At 46.3% G+C, this 14,554-nt stretch overlaps 1 protein-coding gene across 1 annotated transcript in view; it reads left to right on the forward strand.

The window, feature by feature from the left end:
* The first annotated feature begins 9,127 nt into the window (after positions 1-9,127).
* LOC122365882 (MAU2 chromatid cohesion factor homolog) overlaps positions 9,128-14,554 on the forward strand; it is a 30,910-nt gene continuing 25,483 nt past the window's right edge. The window contains exons 1-2 of the mRNA XM_043337486.1: positions 9,128-9,399; positions 14,151-14,330. Coding sequence (XP_043193421.1) covers positions 9,175-9,399; positions 14,151-14,330 — 405 coding nt within the window. The 5' untranslated portion in view covers positions 9,128-9,174. The remainder of the gene's footprint in view (positions 9,400-14,150; positions 14,331-14,554) is intronic.

Raw genomic sequence — 14,554 nt, forward strand, 5'->3', positions numbered from 1 at the left:
AAGGTTTTCAAAAGCTTTACCACAGCATCTTTTAGGGACATGCTGTAGCAATGAAGAGACTTTGATATGCCTTACTGCTTAGCTCAACGAAACGAGTCAATAGCCTTGAAGCATGGCCTTCCCCGACATGATTGACATTGACCTCAGGCTAAATTGGCAGGTTAACCCGCACCGGGCAGAAGGGGTGTTTGAACACCCCGTGCGGTTTTCGCAGATATCTCAAAAACGCGCCGCCGTTTTTGGCACACCTGTTTGTGCATCTATTCCGCCCATGTTGTGAAAATTTCAGACCCAGGTCGCTCAAGGTCAGGTCACCAGGTCACGCCATTGCAAGTGACCTCACATAAGAAAAAATTAAAATGTTCGTCATAGCTACACCGACTGAACGATTGCCTTGAAACTTTCAGCGATTGATAAGAGTAACAGTATCTATAAAACGTATATCTCGGAATTTTGATATCGATGACCTAAGGTCAGGTTAATTTAGCGGCCTATCCACTATAAGTCAATGGGAGAAAATTGAAAAGCGTCTCTTTTGCACGAACGCGATTCTAGACACTCTCAAACATCAGGATGCAGGTAAAATTGACACACTGAACCGAAAAATGGCACCTGTGACAGCTATAGCCGCACTGGATCCACCTTTGAAATCCATGTGTTCTCCTAACAGCGATCAGCCCACGAACCAAGCTGGGCAATGGAAGGACAGTGAAAGGCTCGGGCTGCTGTGGGTGAGTTCCGGGTGCGGATGCACCAAGCACTGTGCTCATTAGCGCGGTGCTCCCGGCTCTGTGACAGAGCACGTCTCTCACTGAACACTCGCTGATCGATGCCAGCAGTCGGCCTGTGCTGGTCTCCGGTCAGAGTCGGTCTCAGTGCGACTACAGCCACCGAGTCCGCCCTGACCGCCGCGCCCGTCCAGTCCTCAGTCGTCGGACGGTGTCGGTCTCGACCCGCGCGGACCGGCCGTCCGATCCAGTGCTGGCTGAGCCGCGGAGGGAGCGACAAAACGCTGCGCCTTTTGGACAGGAGGCTGGCCAGCTGGCATGGTGAGATTGACAACTGACAGCTTTACCCCATGTGACTATGGGCAAAACTGTATACTCGATCACTAGACTGTCAATGTTAACGGTTTAGAGCTGCAATCCTCCCGCGGGTCTTATTTGTGAAATTGAAAGGTAACGGCAGATATCACAGACAAATTTCTGTTGTTTGCAGACAGTAGGTGATGTGGAATCAGGCTTGTCGAACAAGACAATCAAGCTAGTCACCGATGACAGATCTTTGACACTGGAATATTCACAAAAGTTTTGTGTAAACCGTGCGTGCAGCGATTTGAACTGCCGTAAAGCCAAACACTGCGAGCAGTTAAAACTGAGTTCAGTACAAAGGACCGAATGTGTTCGTAATGCGTCATTCTCAAGCACAAGCCGTCTCCAGTAATGAGACTGATAATTTCACCAGCAGTCTTCCAGGACTGCTGCCCAGACTCTCCAGTACCTGTCTGCTGTACCTGGAGGAGCGGCTGACGTGCAACGCCCGCCACATTGCCGACAACAGCTCACAGCTGATATGCGAGCCCAAGGAAGGGGACGACCCCATCAGTACTGATAGAGCCTACAAAACGTTCGTAGCGGTGGTAACGGTCACCGTCATCTTGGCGGTAGCACTCAACTTAGTTGTCCTGCTGACCATTTGCCTCAATAAGAAGCTGCATACGCTAGTGAATTACCTAGTTTCGCTGTTGTGTATCACCCAGCTGATATGGATTGTACCTCCAATTTTTGAGGCGTATGATCTGCCAGTGACGAATTCTGTCTTTTGTGAAGTTCGATATTATCTGTCTTCCATCGTATTTTCGTTCAACTTTGGCTTTATACTTGCGATCACTGTGCTGCGGTACTTGCTGGTGGTATACGACCACCACTACCCAACGGAATGGAAAAATGTACTCTGTTTCACATCGCTTGCTTTGTTTCCCTGTGCGATGCGGCTGGTTCTACTTTTGCCCTGCACTCAGCACAAATGCGGAACATATCTTGCTAGGACACCAACCGGATACCTTATCAGCAATCTTCCGGAGGGAATTTGTGTTACCGAATATTTGGTTGCCCTTATTATTGAATGTGTAATCGGCTTTGCTACCATATTTTTTTGCTATATCAAGATTTGGTCGAAGGTCCATAGTTCAAGGTTCGTAGTTATTCGTGACGCTCCTCAGAACATTCCGCAAAAGAAATTTTATCAACGACTTATTGATGCGTTCCAAATATCGTGCTTCTGCTTCGGCGATCAAACAACAAGCGATCAGCTACACACAGACCAACAGTCAGCATTCGCTGAAAGGGCCGGCCAGCCGCCGCAGTCTACTCTGCTTCCAGAGGCGAACGGGCAGCAAGCAAACGTCAGCACCCCCATCGCACCACAACGAAACTCAGAGTCAGAACAAGCTCTAGCCAGCACGGAACCAGATGACATCAACAAGATCAACGGCAGTCCCGAGACTCCTGTGCAGACCAGCCCTCCTGCCACCACTGCCGAGTCCGAGATTCAGCGCCAGCCCTCCGACTCTCCCACTCCAGGCCCATCCGGGTACCGCCGAGAGGTTGTCCTGGAACCATCCACCCTCGACTCTACGGGACCGGAGAACGCAGCAGCCGTCGAGCCTGGCGGCTCACCAGACTTGTCTCAGAGGGACGTCGCCAAGCGGAGCGTCTCGGCGGCGGCGGCAGCGCGACTGCTCCCGGTGGCAGAAGTGGCTCGACCTGCTGTTCGGAGGACCGGCAGGGTGGACGTGGTGGCTACCATGGCCATGATTACCTACCTGCTGACGTTCCTCATCTCGTTCGCCCCGATACTGGCGGTTTCTCACTACACAAGCGATCTGAAGTGTGTGGTGATGCCCAGCGAGAGATACTACATCTTCACGATGATAACTACAAGCGGCGGTGTGACTGCAGTTCTGAACCCTCTCGTCTGCGTCATCTTCAGTAAGGACTTCCGTGAGGCGTTCATACGCTCATTCCACCGGTGTGTGCGCTGCGTGCTAAACCACGTGGAGCCACTTCGTTAATCCGTGTATGATAGCGAAGAATGTGTGGTCGAAAACAGGCGCGCACACAGGATTTTTGAATGGTTGGGGCACGACCTGCAAACTGCCCCCCCCCCCCCATGCCGTGGGGCCCCAGGCCCCAGCCGAAGACGTTGCCCTACATGGACTAATATGGGCCTGTTGTGACCCGATCTTGGCCCTCCCAGTCTTTTCAAACATCATTTGACATTTCAGCTCATTTTTAGACGTTCACGGCGTTCTAAAGATTGTGGGCCCTTTGAGGAACCTTTGAGGCCGCCGAAGCCCGCCTCAAATACCCCCCCCCCCCCATTCAAATTGGGAGGGCACGGGCCTATGTGCCCCTCCCGGCTCCCCCTTGTGTGCGCATTTGGTCGAAAAAAGCGGTGACTTATCAGGTTTTTCTCTCTCCGTCACTTTATCTTATCGGCCATTGCATACCGTTGGTCTTTGACGCATGCCTCCTGGACTTTGATTTTTTTTTTTCAAATACCTGTTTTTTGTGAGTGTGCGAGCGTCTCTCTAAACCTTTAATAGTTTTCAGCGAATACGGCTTCATGGCCAATGTTGCACCATATACCGGCTGCAATGGTTCAGGCCCTTGTACTGATTCTGATACTTTATACTTCGTTCACAAAGTTATCGGTAGTAGGTATTCGGTTGTCCAACAAATGATGATTGCGGTTGAATGCTACTTAACGTTACATGTTTATTGCTGTTCATGGAACTTATATATATATATGTGTTGTTCGTTTGTACTCGGTGGTTATTGTTTTTAACGGTGTATGAGTTATAATCAGTTGAGCATAGACCACTCTATATCTTTGGAGTGGGTGTAGTCTATGTCTTGAGTAATGGAGAATAGCAATAGGTACTTCAAATATCAGCACGGGAGAACAAAACGATACAACTACTTCTGATAACCTACCTTACATTTATTCTTCTCCGAAATATTAATTGGAAAGCCAGCCATGGACAAAGTTTATGGCAATCAGCTTGACTCAAGATGTGCCATTTGTTAATAATTTAATCTTAATCAGTAGTTAAAAGAACTTAATAAGCCTTCTGTTCAGTTATCATTTTGTGGAACATGATAAGATTGGTCTTTGTATTGCACGTCTATATAGTGAGCAATGAACATTCGCCACTTATTGTTCTGTCTACCCGCCTTTTGGCGTGAAACTGTAAGAATTCGATCGTATGAAATGTACTGGACTGTGTCGAATGATAACCGTGCACTGCACTGCTGTCGAACAGTAGTCGTGAACTGCACTGCTAGGTGGGACGGTATAACCATGAACTGCACTGCTATGTCGGACGGTAACCATGAATTGCTCTGCTATGTCGGACGGTAATCATGAATTGCACTGCTATGTCGGACGGTAACCATGAACTGCACTGCTATGTCGGACGGTAACCATGAACTGCACTGCTATGTCGGACGGTAACCATGAACTGCACTGCTATGTCACACGGTAATCATGAATTGCACTGCTATGTCGGACGGTAACCGTGAATTGCACTGCTATGTTGGACGGTAACCGTGGTGTTCACTGTTAATTCGGATGGTAGCTGTGAAATCCGCTGCTATGTCGGACGGTAACCGTGAACCGTGAGCACGATGTCGTAGGAATAAGGTGTTGGATGTTCTGTTGTATCTGAACAATAAGTATCGAGCTCGATAGCGCAGCTGAAGAAGCCGAGACGATTATTATCAGGCCAGTCGTGCTCCTGCCCTTTAAAAAAATGGACGGCTTGTGGTTACTTTCAAGGCACTGTTTTCTATTTCTTTCTGTGCTTATATGAAGTTAATTGTTAATATGTTATATGTTGTTAACTCGTATATGTTAACAAAAGACATGTCTGCAACGCTCCATTCGTCAAGAAAATATACTTCTTATTCGACTATATTGCCTCAAGAATGATAACGTCAATGTCCATGTCATTAGCGTCGCTACGGGGGCGGGGGGGGGGGCAGCTTGCCCCCCCCCCAACCTCGGACCGGGCACCCCCTGAGATCGATACAGATCCGATGAGATTTTGGAGTCGGGAAAAAATGGAGGTACCTTTCTAGGAATGCCTGTAAGGTCATACTCGGTTGGAGCGTGCAGTTCAAACCAGAGTCAGAGTCGCAGTCGCCAAAATCTTCAAGAATCCGACTCCGGACTCGGAAATGTCAATGCTGTGATTCATTCCATGTTCCTAGTTGGTTCTTTATTACATTTTTTAGCTGATTTTCATAAGTTTTGGAGTGCTGACGCCTGACACATAATTTTCGTTCAAAGCGTGACACGAAATCTTTGGGGCCTTTCTCGACTCTCGTCAAATGTCTGCGACAGGCTCAAGTACCTACCGTTCAAGTGCCGCAGGGCTCATGAGCTTGCTTTCCACACAGGCTCCTAAGGAGCTCTGCACTGATGTCTAAGAAGCTTTCAGAGGGCCCAAACCGGCCTCTGAGAGTCCCACTAGTGTCCATGTTTTCTCATTTCTGAGGGCCCATACAGGGATCTTTTAGGACCCTGTACGTACGTAGACCTCTGAAGGGCCACACGAATCTTTGAGGATGCCTTCGAAAATCTCTGAGAATCTTAACTGGCCTCTGATAGTTCAGCCGAACTTTTGAGGCGACGGACTTTGCTACCCCCCGGCCCCAAGCCGGCAGGCGCGTAACCACGAGTCTGAAGTTACTGGGGACCACATGGAGGGCCGCGAAGACCAAATATTATATTTCAGGATCAGCATTCGCCTGAGGGGGGGGGAGAGGGGGGCGTTTTTGGCCAGACCTGCCAGTTTTTTTTGCGCGTGTAAGGAAAACCGCGGCGCGCACCGCCACGAAACTTGGTACCTATAGGTTATGATACCTCAATGTCGCATCGTCTGTGAAAATTTTTACCCCAGGTCACCTATGGTCAGGTCACCAGAGATCAGCTATACCAACAGAAAAATAGCCGCCTGGCGCAATTTTTCTATAAAAAAACGCTGACGAGTTTCACCAATCAGGCGAAAAATATCCGCCGGCGTGAAAAAATATCAGCCAGAAAAATAGCCAACGAGTTTCACCAACGGCAAATGCGGCATTAATGAAACGCTAGCCTGGAAGCTAAGCCGTTGACCTTAGGTCAAAGCTAAGAGCATTTGAAACAGCTATCGAATGCGCTTTCCCGCAGCACTGCAGCTCTATTGGTTCCTGACTTATGCGCCGATTTGTGTGAACAGTTGTCAAAATTGGGAACAAAAGTTCGTGAAAATTTTACCTTTAGTGACCTCCAGTGACCTCAGCGATGACCTGATAAAACATGACATAGGTACCTAATTCTTAAAAGATACTGTAGTGATCTCTCTGTTGCTTTTTACCGCGTCTTTCTAGCTTGCTTACTTTCCGAGATAATCTGGTGTGGCCAAAAAGCCCCCAACCCCCATGGCGAGATTGGCCGAGGGGCCCACCCGAGCGTTGGCTAAACGAAACATCCATTGTTTTGTCTTCCGTTGACTACACATTACTCTTCACGTCGATTTAGAGACAATATTTGGCTATTTAAGCAAACTGAGGAGGTCATCGGTTTTACTGGGGACGGTCCCCAGTAACCCAAAAGTTACTGGGGACCGGTCCCCAGTGTCCCCAGTGGTGGTTACGCGCCTGCAAGCCGGCATCTGAGGGGTCACAACTCACGTGTCCCTCTGAGGGCCGCAACACATGTTTCGTATGTCCTTACGTGGGGTCCTTAGGGATTCAACACGGACCCCGACGGTTCACACTTATCCGAGGGCTCAACTCTAGGCTCACCCTGGGCCTAGTCTCTTAGCGCCCGCCGCCCACACTGGCTTCTGAAGGGCCCAACCTTGGGCTCGGAAAGCCCTTAAGCACCACATACAATACACGTAAATATTTGGGGTGACCCACGCCGATCTCCGGGATCCTAAGCAGGATTCTGAGAGTCCACACTGACCATGAGTGGCCTGAAATGGCCTGGAAGTCCATAGCCTATCTCTAAGGGATCCATTACCGCTATGCCGTGCCGCGTGCGTAACTTTTGGCTCCGTTAAACATTTTTTGTTCACGTTTGCAGCGCTTCGCTTCCCTTCACACGAAGAACGAGAAACTTTTTGTTCACACTCGAGAACAAAACACTTCCTCCCACTGGAGCAAAGATGAATTACCTACTAATTTACTTCCGATTCACACTTCCGACATTCGCTCTCAGTCTCTGCCGAATGCCCAACTTACCTAAAATCGGCGGCTGGGATAAGCCCTATGCATTTCACGCAAAACCTCTGCAGTCTGCATGCATGCGTGAATGAAGGTTTAAGCAGGGTGATGCGATTAAATGGAGCGCTTTTCACCTTTTTTCTGGGTTATGATCATGAGTGACGAGAGTCTGCACAGGGGCCCTCTGCAGTGCGTCGGCAATTGCAGCCACTGTAATTCTACCGGTCGTTTTTGTCCACAAATTTCAAAATTTCGAATTTTTCAGCAAAAAAAATATATGTCATAGCGAGAAGGAAAACTTTGTCACCATCGGATTCCTCGCACCATTGCGCGTCGAATGATATGTAAAACGAGTGATTAACGACTGAGGAAAGGCAAGATTTCACACAAAAGTTGATTTTGCCCCCCCCCCCAACCGAAAATCTCTGGAGACGCCTATGGTCCATGTGGTGTGGGGAGACCAAAGCTGCGAAAATCGATGAGGGAGGAGTAACAGAGAGCTTCTATAACCATGCAGGTTTCGGAGTCGGAGTCGTAATCGGAGTGCGGACTCGGAAACGGAGTTGAAATACTGCTATTACGACTCCGAAACTCCTGGTTTATTGCAGGAACACGAAATACCATGCCACTAACTCACACATTCCTTTCATTTACATGCTAAATTATAAACAGCAAAGCATTTTCATTCACTGATTTACCATAACACTGTTACGTGAATGCGAGTTACGTGAATTCGATATTATTTTCAGGGTTTGGTGTTTGTAAATTTGATCATATCATGACTAGTTCGTGAACAACGTTTGTTAACGGGCGTCACTTCTAAATATCGAAGCCATTCTTTTCCTGCAGCGTCGTAGAGCTTTTCTTTCTTAAAATTTTAAAATTATTGGTAGGCGGGCCCTACTGGAATCGGACTCGCAAGTGTGTCGTTTTGTATATGCAAAACGACACACGCGTTTATTTGTTTGTTTGATAGTCTCAAAGTCTCAAGCTCAAACTTTCAAGTTGACCTTTCGAGGTCAACTTATAGTTCATTCGATGGTCTTACTCTTGACGATGACGAGAAGAACATGATGCTGCTTAATGTAAGGTCGTGCAAAGTTCTAAGTCTTAAGTTATTGCATGCAGAAAAACTGTTTCAGCAAATGCGTCTATTTTGGCAGTGTTTGCCTCCTGCAGCCTACAGGCTGCAGCTTATACAGCCTACAGGCTGCAGGAGGCCCTAGGTCAAATCTTAGAGAAATACTAAATACTTAGAGAAATACTTAGAGAGACAGGTAAAAGAGCTATCGAATGTGTGTTTCCGCGGCGCTGTTGCTCTATCCGTTCCTGAGCTAATGTGCCAGTTTGTCCAAAATTAGCGAAATTTAGACTGGGAAAGTTACGAAATTACCTGCCGTGGCCTCTGCAGTGACCTGACCCTTAGTCTGACCTAAAAAGTGACCGATATAATTTCTTCATTATTTTCTACGCTCTTTCGAACGCCGCCTATGGCATGTCGCTACGTGGGCCGTGGCCCAGGAGCCGAGTTGTTGCTCAAACACCCCCAATAGAGCGTGAAAATCCAGTAGCCCCAGCGGGGCGCGGGCTGCATGATGCCGTCGATCGGTCCCTAACAGACCGAGGATAGGCAAGAGGGAAGGAGGGAAGGGTGGGGGGGGGGGGGCAGCAGGCGGCTGTGGGACAGCCGTTACGCTGGGTGGGCGGCGGGTTACGATATTCCCGGAACGCGGCTCATTCACCCGCTGGTGACATCATCAGTTGTAGCGCGAGCCAGCTCCGCCGCATATCGACCAATGTCCAATCCCACACGGCGGTGGAGGCTCCGCCCGTTGGATGACGTTCCACCTTTCGGCGCCGCTCACCAGGTGGCAGCAGCTGTCGACCAGTCTTAAAAATGGCGTCAAGTCAGGATGCTTGGTATCTGTCGCTGCTCGGTTTGGCCGAACATTTTCGAAGTTTGAAGCCACCTGACATAAAATCGTGTGTGCAGTGCCTGCAGGCAGTGTTTAACTTCAATCCGCCCCCACGAGTGGAGGCTAGAACGCATTTGCAGCTGGGGAACATCCTGTTGAACCACACAAGAAATTCGGATCTTGCCCGCAAACACCTGGAAAAGGCGGTAAGTGGCGAAGATAATCCGTGAATTGGTATGCGCATTCTGTTCTCAGGGCATTAAACATAAGTTTCTATAATTTTTCCGTACAAATTGTTCGTTGGCCGCGCCGATGTGCTTAGAAAACGACGCCGCTTTCACCGCAAACCGAAACCGTTGCTCATTCAATGAGCTAGGCAGTCGCAGCATAACAATGATGTTGCATTTTAAACCATCCATAATATTTTTTTTCGTTTCTATTGAACATTTTTCAGTTACTTAATAGCAATCCTTTCAGTCTTTTACTTATTAACAATATGAATTTGAATTACAAAGTTTTCACAGCTCAAGCTTGCAGAACCCTTACATGAAATGTTTGGTTTTTAGTTTAAGGGTTTTCTGAACGAAATAGGAGCCTGTGAAAATTCCCACCCACAAATTATAGTGCATCAGTTTTGCATTGCTCTTATGATTGATTTAGTTTTATTTTTCATTGTAAATGGCCTTTATTTTGAAAGTTGTTTCAATTATGGCGCGTCTGTTACACTTATGGTGCAATTGGAGCTGCTAAATTATAATGTTTGGAAATCTGATAATGTATCCTATTTATAAACATAGGTATATTTGGTGAATGCATTCATAGTATTCATTAGCTACAAATTGATTTTTCTACCTAGTGTAAATGATGTGAATCTATCAACCCTAATGTTTATTGAGTGGTTGATGTATTGATAATTGTGGGCCTTGTTAACAACTGGATACAATCAGCTGGCGACTTGTAATAGCCGTTATATGTGTGAATTATCATCATAAACCAGTTTATTAAACAAAAAATGTTGTTAAATGAGCTGGTAACATGTTTATCTATAGATATAAGCACAGTACTAGATGGACATAAACACATAAAATGGCACTACTGGAGAAATTCATTGATAGACATTTATTCTTGTATGTCTAGGATTGATCTTATATAACAAGCTTTGCTAGCACCATTATACATACCAGATGGCAAATTCTCCAGTTGAGGAATAGCACGCCCTTAATTGTTTGCCCACTTTCCTCAAATAATTTTTTGCTATTGTTTTATGATTTTTATGTTATGCTAAAAAAGAGAATACTAATACTCACTGAAGGAATTTTAAAAATGTTTTCTGGAACTCTGAAGGGGTATTAATTATCTATGGCTGAGGCTAAACAGTGTTTTAGAGGAAGCTTACCTACATTTTATATGTTGACCAATTTTATTGTGTAGTTTTAAAACAACTGCATGCTGATTGGCTGACAGCTTCTTGAGTTGACATTATTCTGTAAGACACCTGACTCCTGCATAAGGTGCTAATTTTGGAACAAGAAATTGAATATTTTTGCCCAGGGTGATTGCAGGGCCATGAAAGCTCCTTGGTTTGTGCTAGTTTCAACTCTCAGCTCAAGCTTATAAATTGCTATTCCAGTTCAGAGCCCCATGTTAAAAGTGGTATAATTCCTTTAAAAGGTTACAGATACCACTTGCTATTAATCTCATTTTAAAAAGGGTAGGTGGGTTCATGTGTAGGCTCTGCCATGGCTCAGACTGCTCTGCAGGAATAAACATATTGGGTAATGCCAAGGGTTTGTCAGATCTGCCTGCTCTACTGGTACAGGGATGCATGGGGCTGGGTGAATTTTAAGTAATGGTTACAGTGAAGTTTAAGACCTTTACTTATCAGAACAATTTCCTTTGCTTGGACTCGATTGGTCCATGTCAAAAACGTGTTACATAACTTTTCTCTACCTGGGCTGGTCATCAGAATAAGAAGCCACTCAATCTATATCTTGACCGACCTATCCTGGCCTACTGACCTACCAGCCTACAGCCTACCATCTAGATTATGCCGTACTCTAGTGCTGTTTCAACTATCCTGCTATCACAATCGTCTAATCATACATACTGATTACTGATACACAACATGCTTAAGCATCTTGGTCGCACTATTGTCTTGTGAGCTTACAGAGTAAAATTTTACAAAAAATGGGTTTATTGTTAAGCAATGAGCATGCTAAATTTTGGTGTTTTGGGGCACGACATTTTTTAAAGGCATTGTGAAGAATCTGATTCCAGTCATCAAAAAAAAAAAGAAGAAAAATTAGGATAGGCAGGTACAGATATAAGTGTTGCTCTGCTGGCTCTGTATCGTTTCTGGCTATAGCTGCCTTTTGCACCCGCGCCCCGTAGGGGGGGGGGGGGGGCGAAACGGCCCCCCTGTCCTTTTCGGTCGATATCTCGTCAACGGCTAGAGATATCGCCACCAAACTTTCAGGACCCCTCCGGGCATCAATTTTACACATTGTGACCAAAACTTTTCCAGAGGCTACGATAGGTTGGCCACAAATGACGTCAGAATGACGTCATGTTCTGTCATTTTCGACCGAAAAAAGACCTTCGTGAGAAGACCTGTCAGGCCTACAGCTTTGAAGATACAGAGAAATGATCGAGACATAAAAGGTGTAGAATGGACAGGGCTACAAAACTGCTATCTCGGATTTTTGAAATTTTTGAGTTTTGACCCCCAAAAATCAAAAAAGTATTTTTTTTTATATATTAGCCAAATAATCCAAAAAAATTATGAGTTTCGAAAAAAACGGAATATATGTGATAGTACCTACCGTCTTCTATCTACATACCAAATTTCAGATCGATACCTCGTTTTTTGGCCAAGTTATAGCGAAAATACTGTTCAAAAATGATGACCTCAAATTTTCAAACTCAATTTTTGGCAATTCTAGACCTCGTAGAGCAAAACAAAGACCACCATTAGACTCCCCGTGACGAGCTGCATCGAATCGATACCCATTTTACGCAAAAATATCAACTTTGAAATTTGACCTAATTTGACCTGACCTTGACCTGACCTTCACCAAAACGTGACCTAGGCTGGCCCCAAAGGCTGCCTAACCCATATAATCGCATTTGTCATGTAAAATGGACCATAAAACATGGATCACACGACACTTTCATATTGTGACCCCGGTGACCTGACCTCGCTGTGACCTGACCTGGTACCAGTGACCTCATATACCAAAGTATGTGTTTGACGAAAAATGTACCATCGATGGTTTTCAATAGATTACCAATTTACTCGATTTCACGACACATTTCTTGAAATGCCTGTGAACGGTGAAAATCTGACCTTTGACCTGACCTGTGACGTCATCGGTTTGACCTAGGTCAATGAAATTTAGTCACAACGTAGTTCCCGGATGGGGCTATCAAACGCCGTTTGAATTTTGAAAATCGGCCTGTAAATTTCCGAGATCTTAGAAGGGGTCCGAAACGCCCCCCCCCCCCTACGGGTGGTAGGGTCCGCCGGTAGCCCTACGGGGCGCGGGTTAACCCGCGCACCGACGGGGGTGCGCGGGTTAAACTTGCGGGTTAGATCTCGAGAACGAAGCAAGCTAGCGACAAGCGGTAAACGGCTGGGATGCCCACGGACAAGATCTGCAAGATCTGCAATTTTTACGAAGGTCGTTTTCAGGTCAGGTCAAAGGTGACATCACAGGGGTAGAGAAAAGTCAAAATGGCAGCACTATAACGAAGATACCTAGATACCTATATAGAAACGAAGATACCTAGTTTTTTCTCGAATAACTTTCGAAGTAGCCAAGCTAGGAACAAACTAATGGCACCATTGTGATCCTTTCGTCAATCCGCATCAAATCGTATATGTGGTGACCTCAAAAAGTCAAGGTTAAAGGTTGACCTCAGGTCACGTGACCAAGGTCAGCATGTATTATCACTCGATGCGCCTTGACGAGCTGAACACAATGAGACCATCCGCGCGGCTGTATCTTGTTCCTGTAAGGAGTTATTAGCAAAAGAAAAAAAAACATTTGGTGACCCTTGATGACGTCACATGACCTTACAGTTGCCCAAGAGCAAAAAAGGCCTCAAGATAAAGATATACTCTGTTCCATTCCAAGCTTGCGGCCGAAGTGCCTTCCTGAAAGCAGTGCGAGATTTCTGTATACGCAGCTCTTACATTCAAGGTCGCAAAATAATGAACGGAGGAGCCAGAGCAAAATGCCGGAGGAAATCCGACCGCAAGCTTTTATGGAACAGAGTATAGTCAAGGTTGATCGTAGGTATATGAAGTCATTCATGGTATATTGGACCATCCGACGCGTTTTAGTGGAAAAAGCAGGGGGTTCATTTCCTCCCTCCCCCCATTGACTTATAATGGAGAGGTCAAGAAATTGACCTAACCTTAGGTCATGGTATCAAAATTCTAAGATATAAAAAGTGTAGCTATCATTGACCTCATTACATCCTACGACTTTCAAAGGCCTCCGTCATCTACTGTAGCTCTGACACAGTGACAAAGTTGCAAAAAAGTGCTTTGAGGTTGGGTCATTCGAAGTGACCTGGTGACCTGACCTTGAAAGGTAGGAAGTTCAAACTTGCACACCATGTGTAAAATTGATGAGGTAAAAGTAAGGTCAAATTTCGCGGCGCTACGCGGCGCAGTTTTTCCGCTATTCACGAAAAACCTCGGGGAAAAACGCATCATTTTATGCTTAAAAAGTGACACAACACACCGATACTTACAATACATTATACACAAAACGTTTATAGGCTACACCCGACCACCTGTTGAGTCAGGTGAGGTGAGGTTTCGTTAGGTAAGGCTAGGTAGTGCTCAATGAGCCCCACTCCCATCTCATGAGTTTCTCTGCACTCTCTCCCTACCACCTCTCAAAGTACACTCCCACTTATCAATTATGTTTTTCTTTCTTGTCCACAGTGGGATCTGTCGCAGGGCATCTCTTCATTCGACGATGTCAAGTTCGAGTCGGCCAGTGTGCTGGCGCAGCTGTTCGAGCAGCAGCAGCAGCAGAAGTGGGCCAAGGAGAAGCTGCGACGCGCCATCGAGATATCGCAGGGCAACTGCTACTGGCACTGCCGACTACTGTTCCAGCTGGCGGTGGGTGGACTGCGGCGCCCGGCCGACCAGTGCCGGGACATTGGGGCACACCGTGTGTTCGAGAGCTGTAGATGATATGCTATCCTTTACTCTGTCAGAGTATACGCAGTTGTTTGCTCGTGAGAATGCAGTTCTGTTAAACATAAGCTTGAATGATGCGTCACCACTCACCATCATATTTTGTCAATACAATTTTGTCTTAAGTGCTAGCAGTTGATTGTGCA

This window comes from Amphibalanus amphitrite, unplaced genomic scaffold, assembly GCF_019059575.1.
Source record: "Amphibalanus amphitrite isolate SeventyFive unplaced genomic scaffold, NRLGWU_Aamphi_draft 000029F_arrow, whole genome shotgun sequence".
In the NCBI taxonomy this organism is placed as follows: domain Eukaryota; kingdom Metazoa; phylum Arthropoda; class Thecostraca; order Balanomorpha; family Balanidae; genus Amphibalanus; species Amphibalanus amphitrite.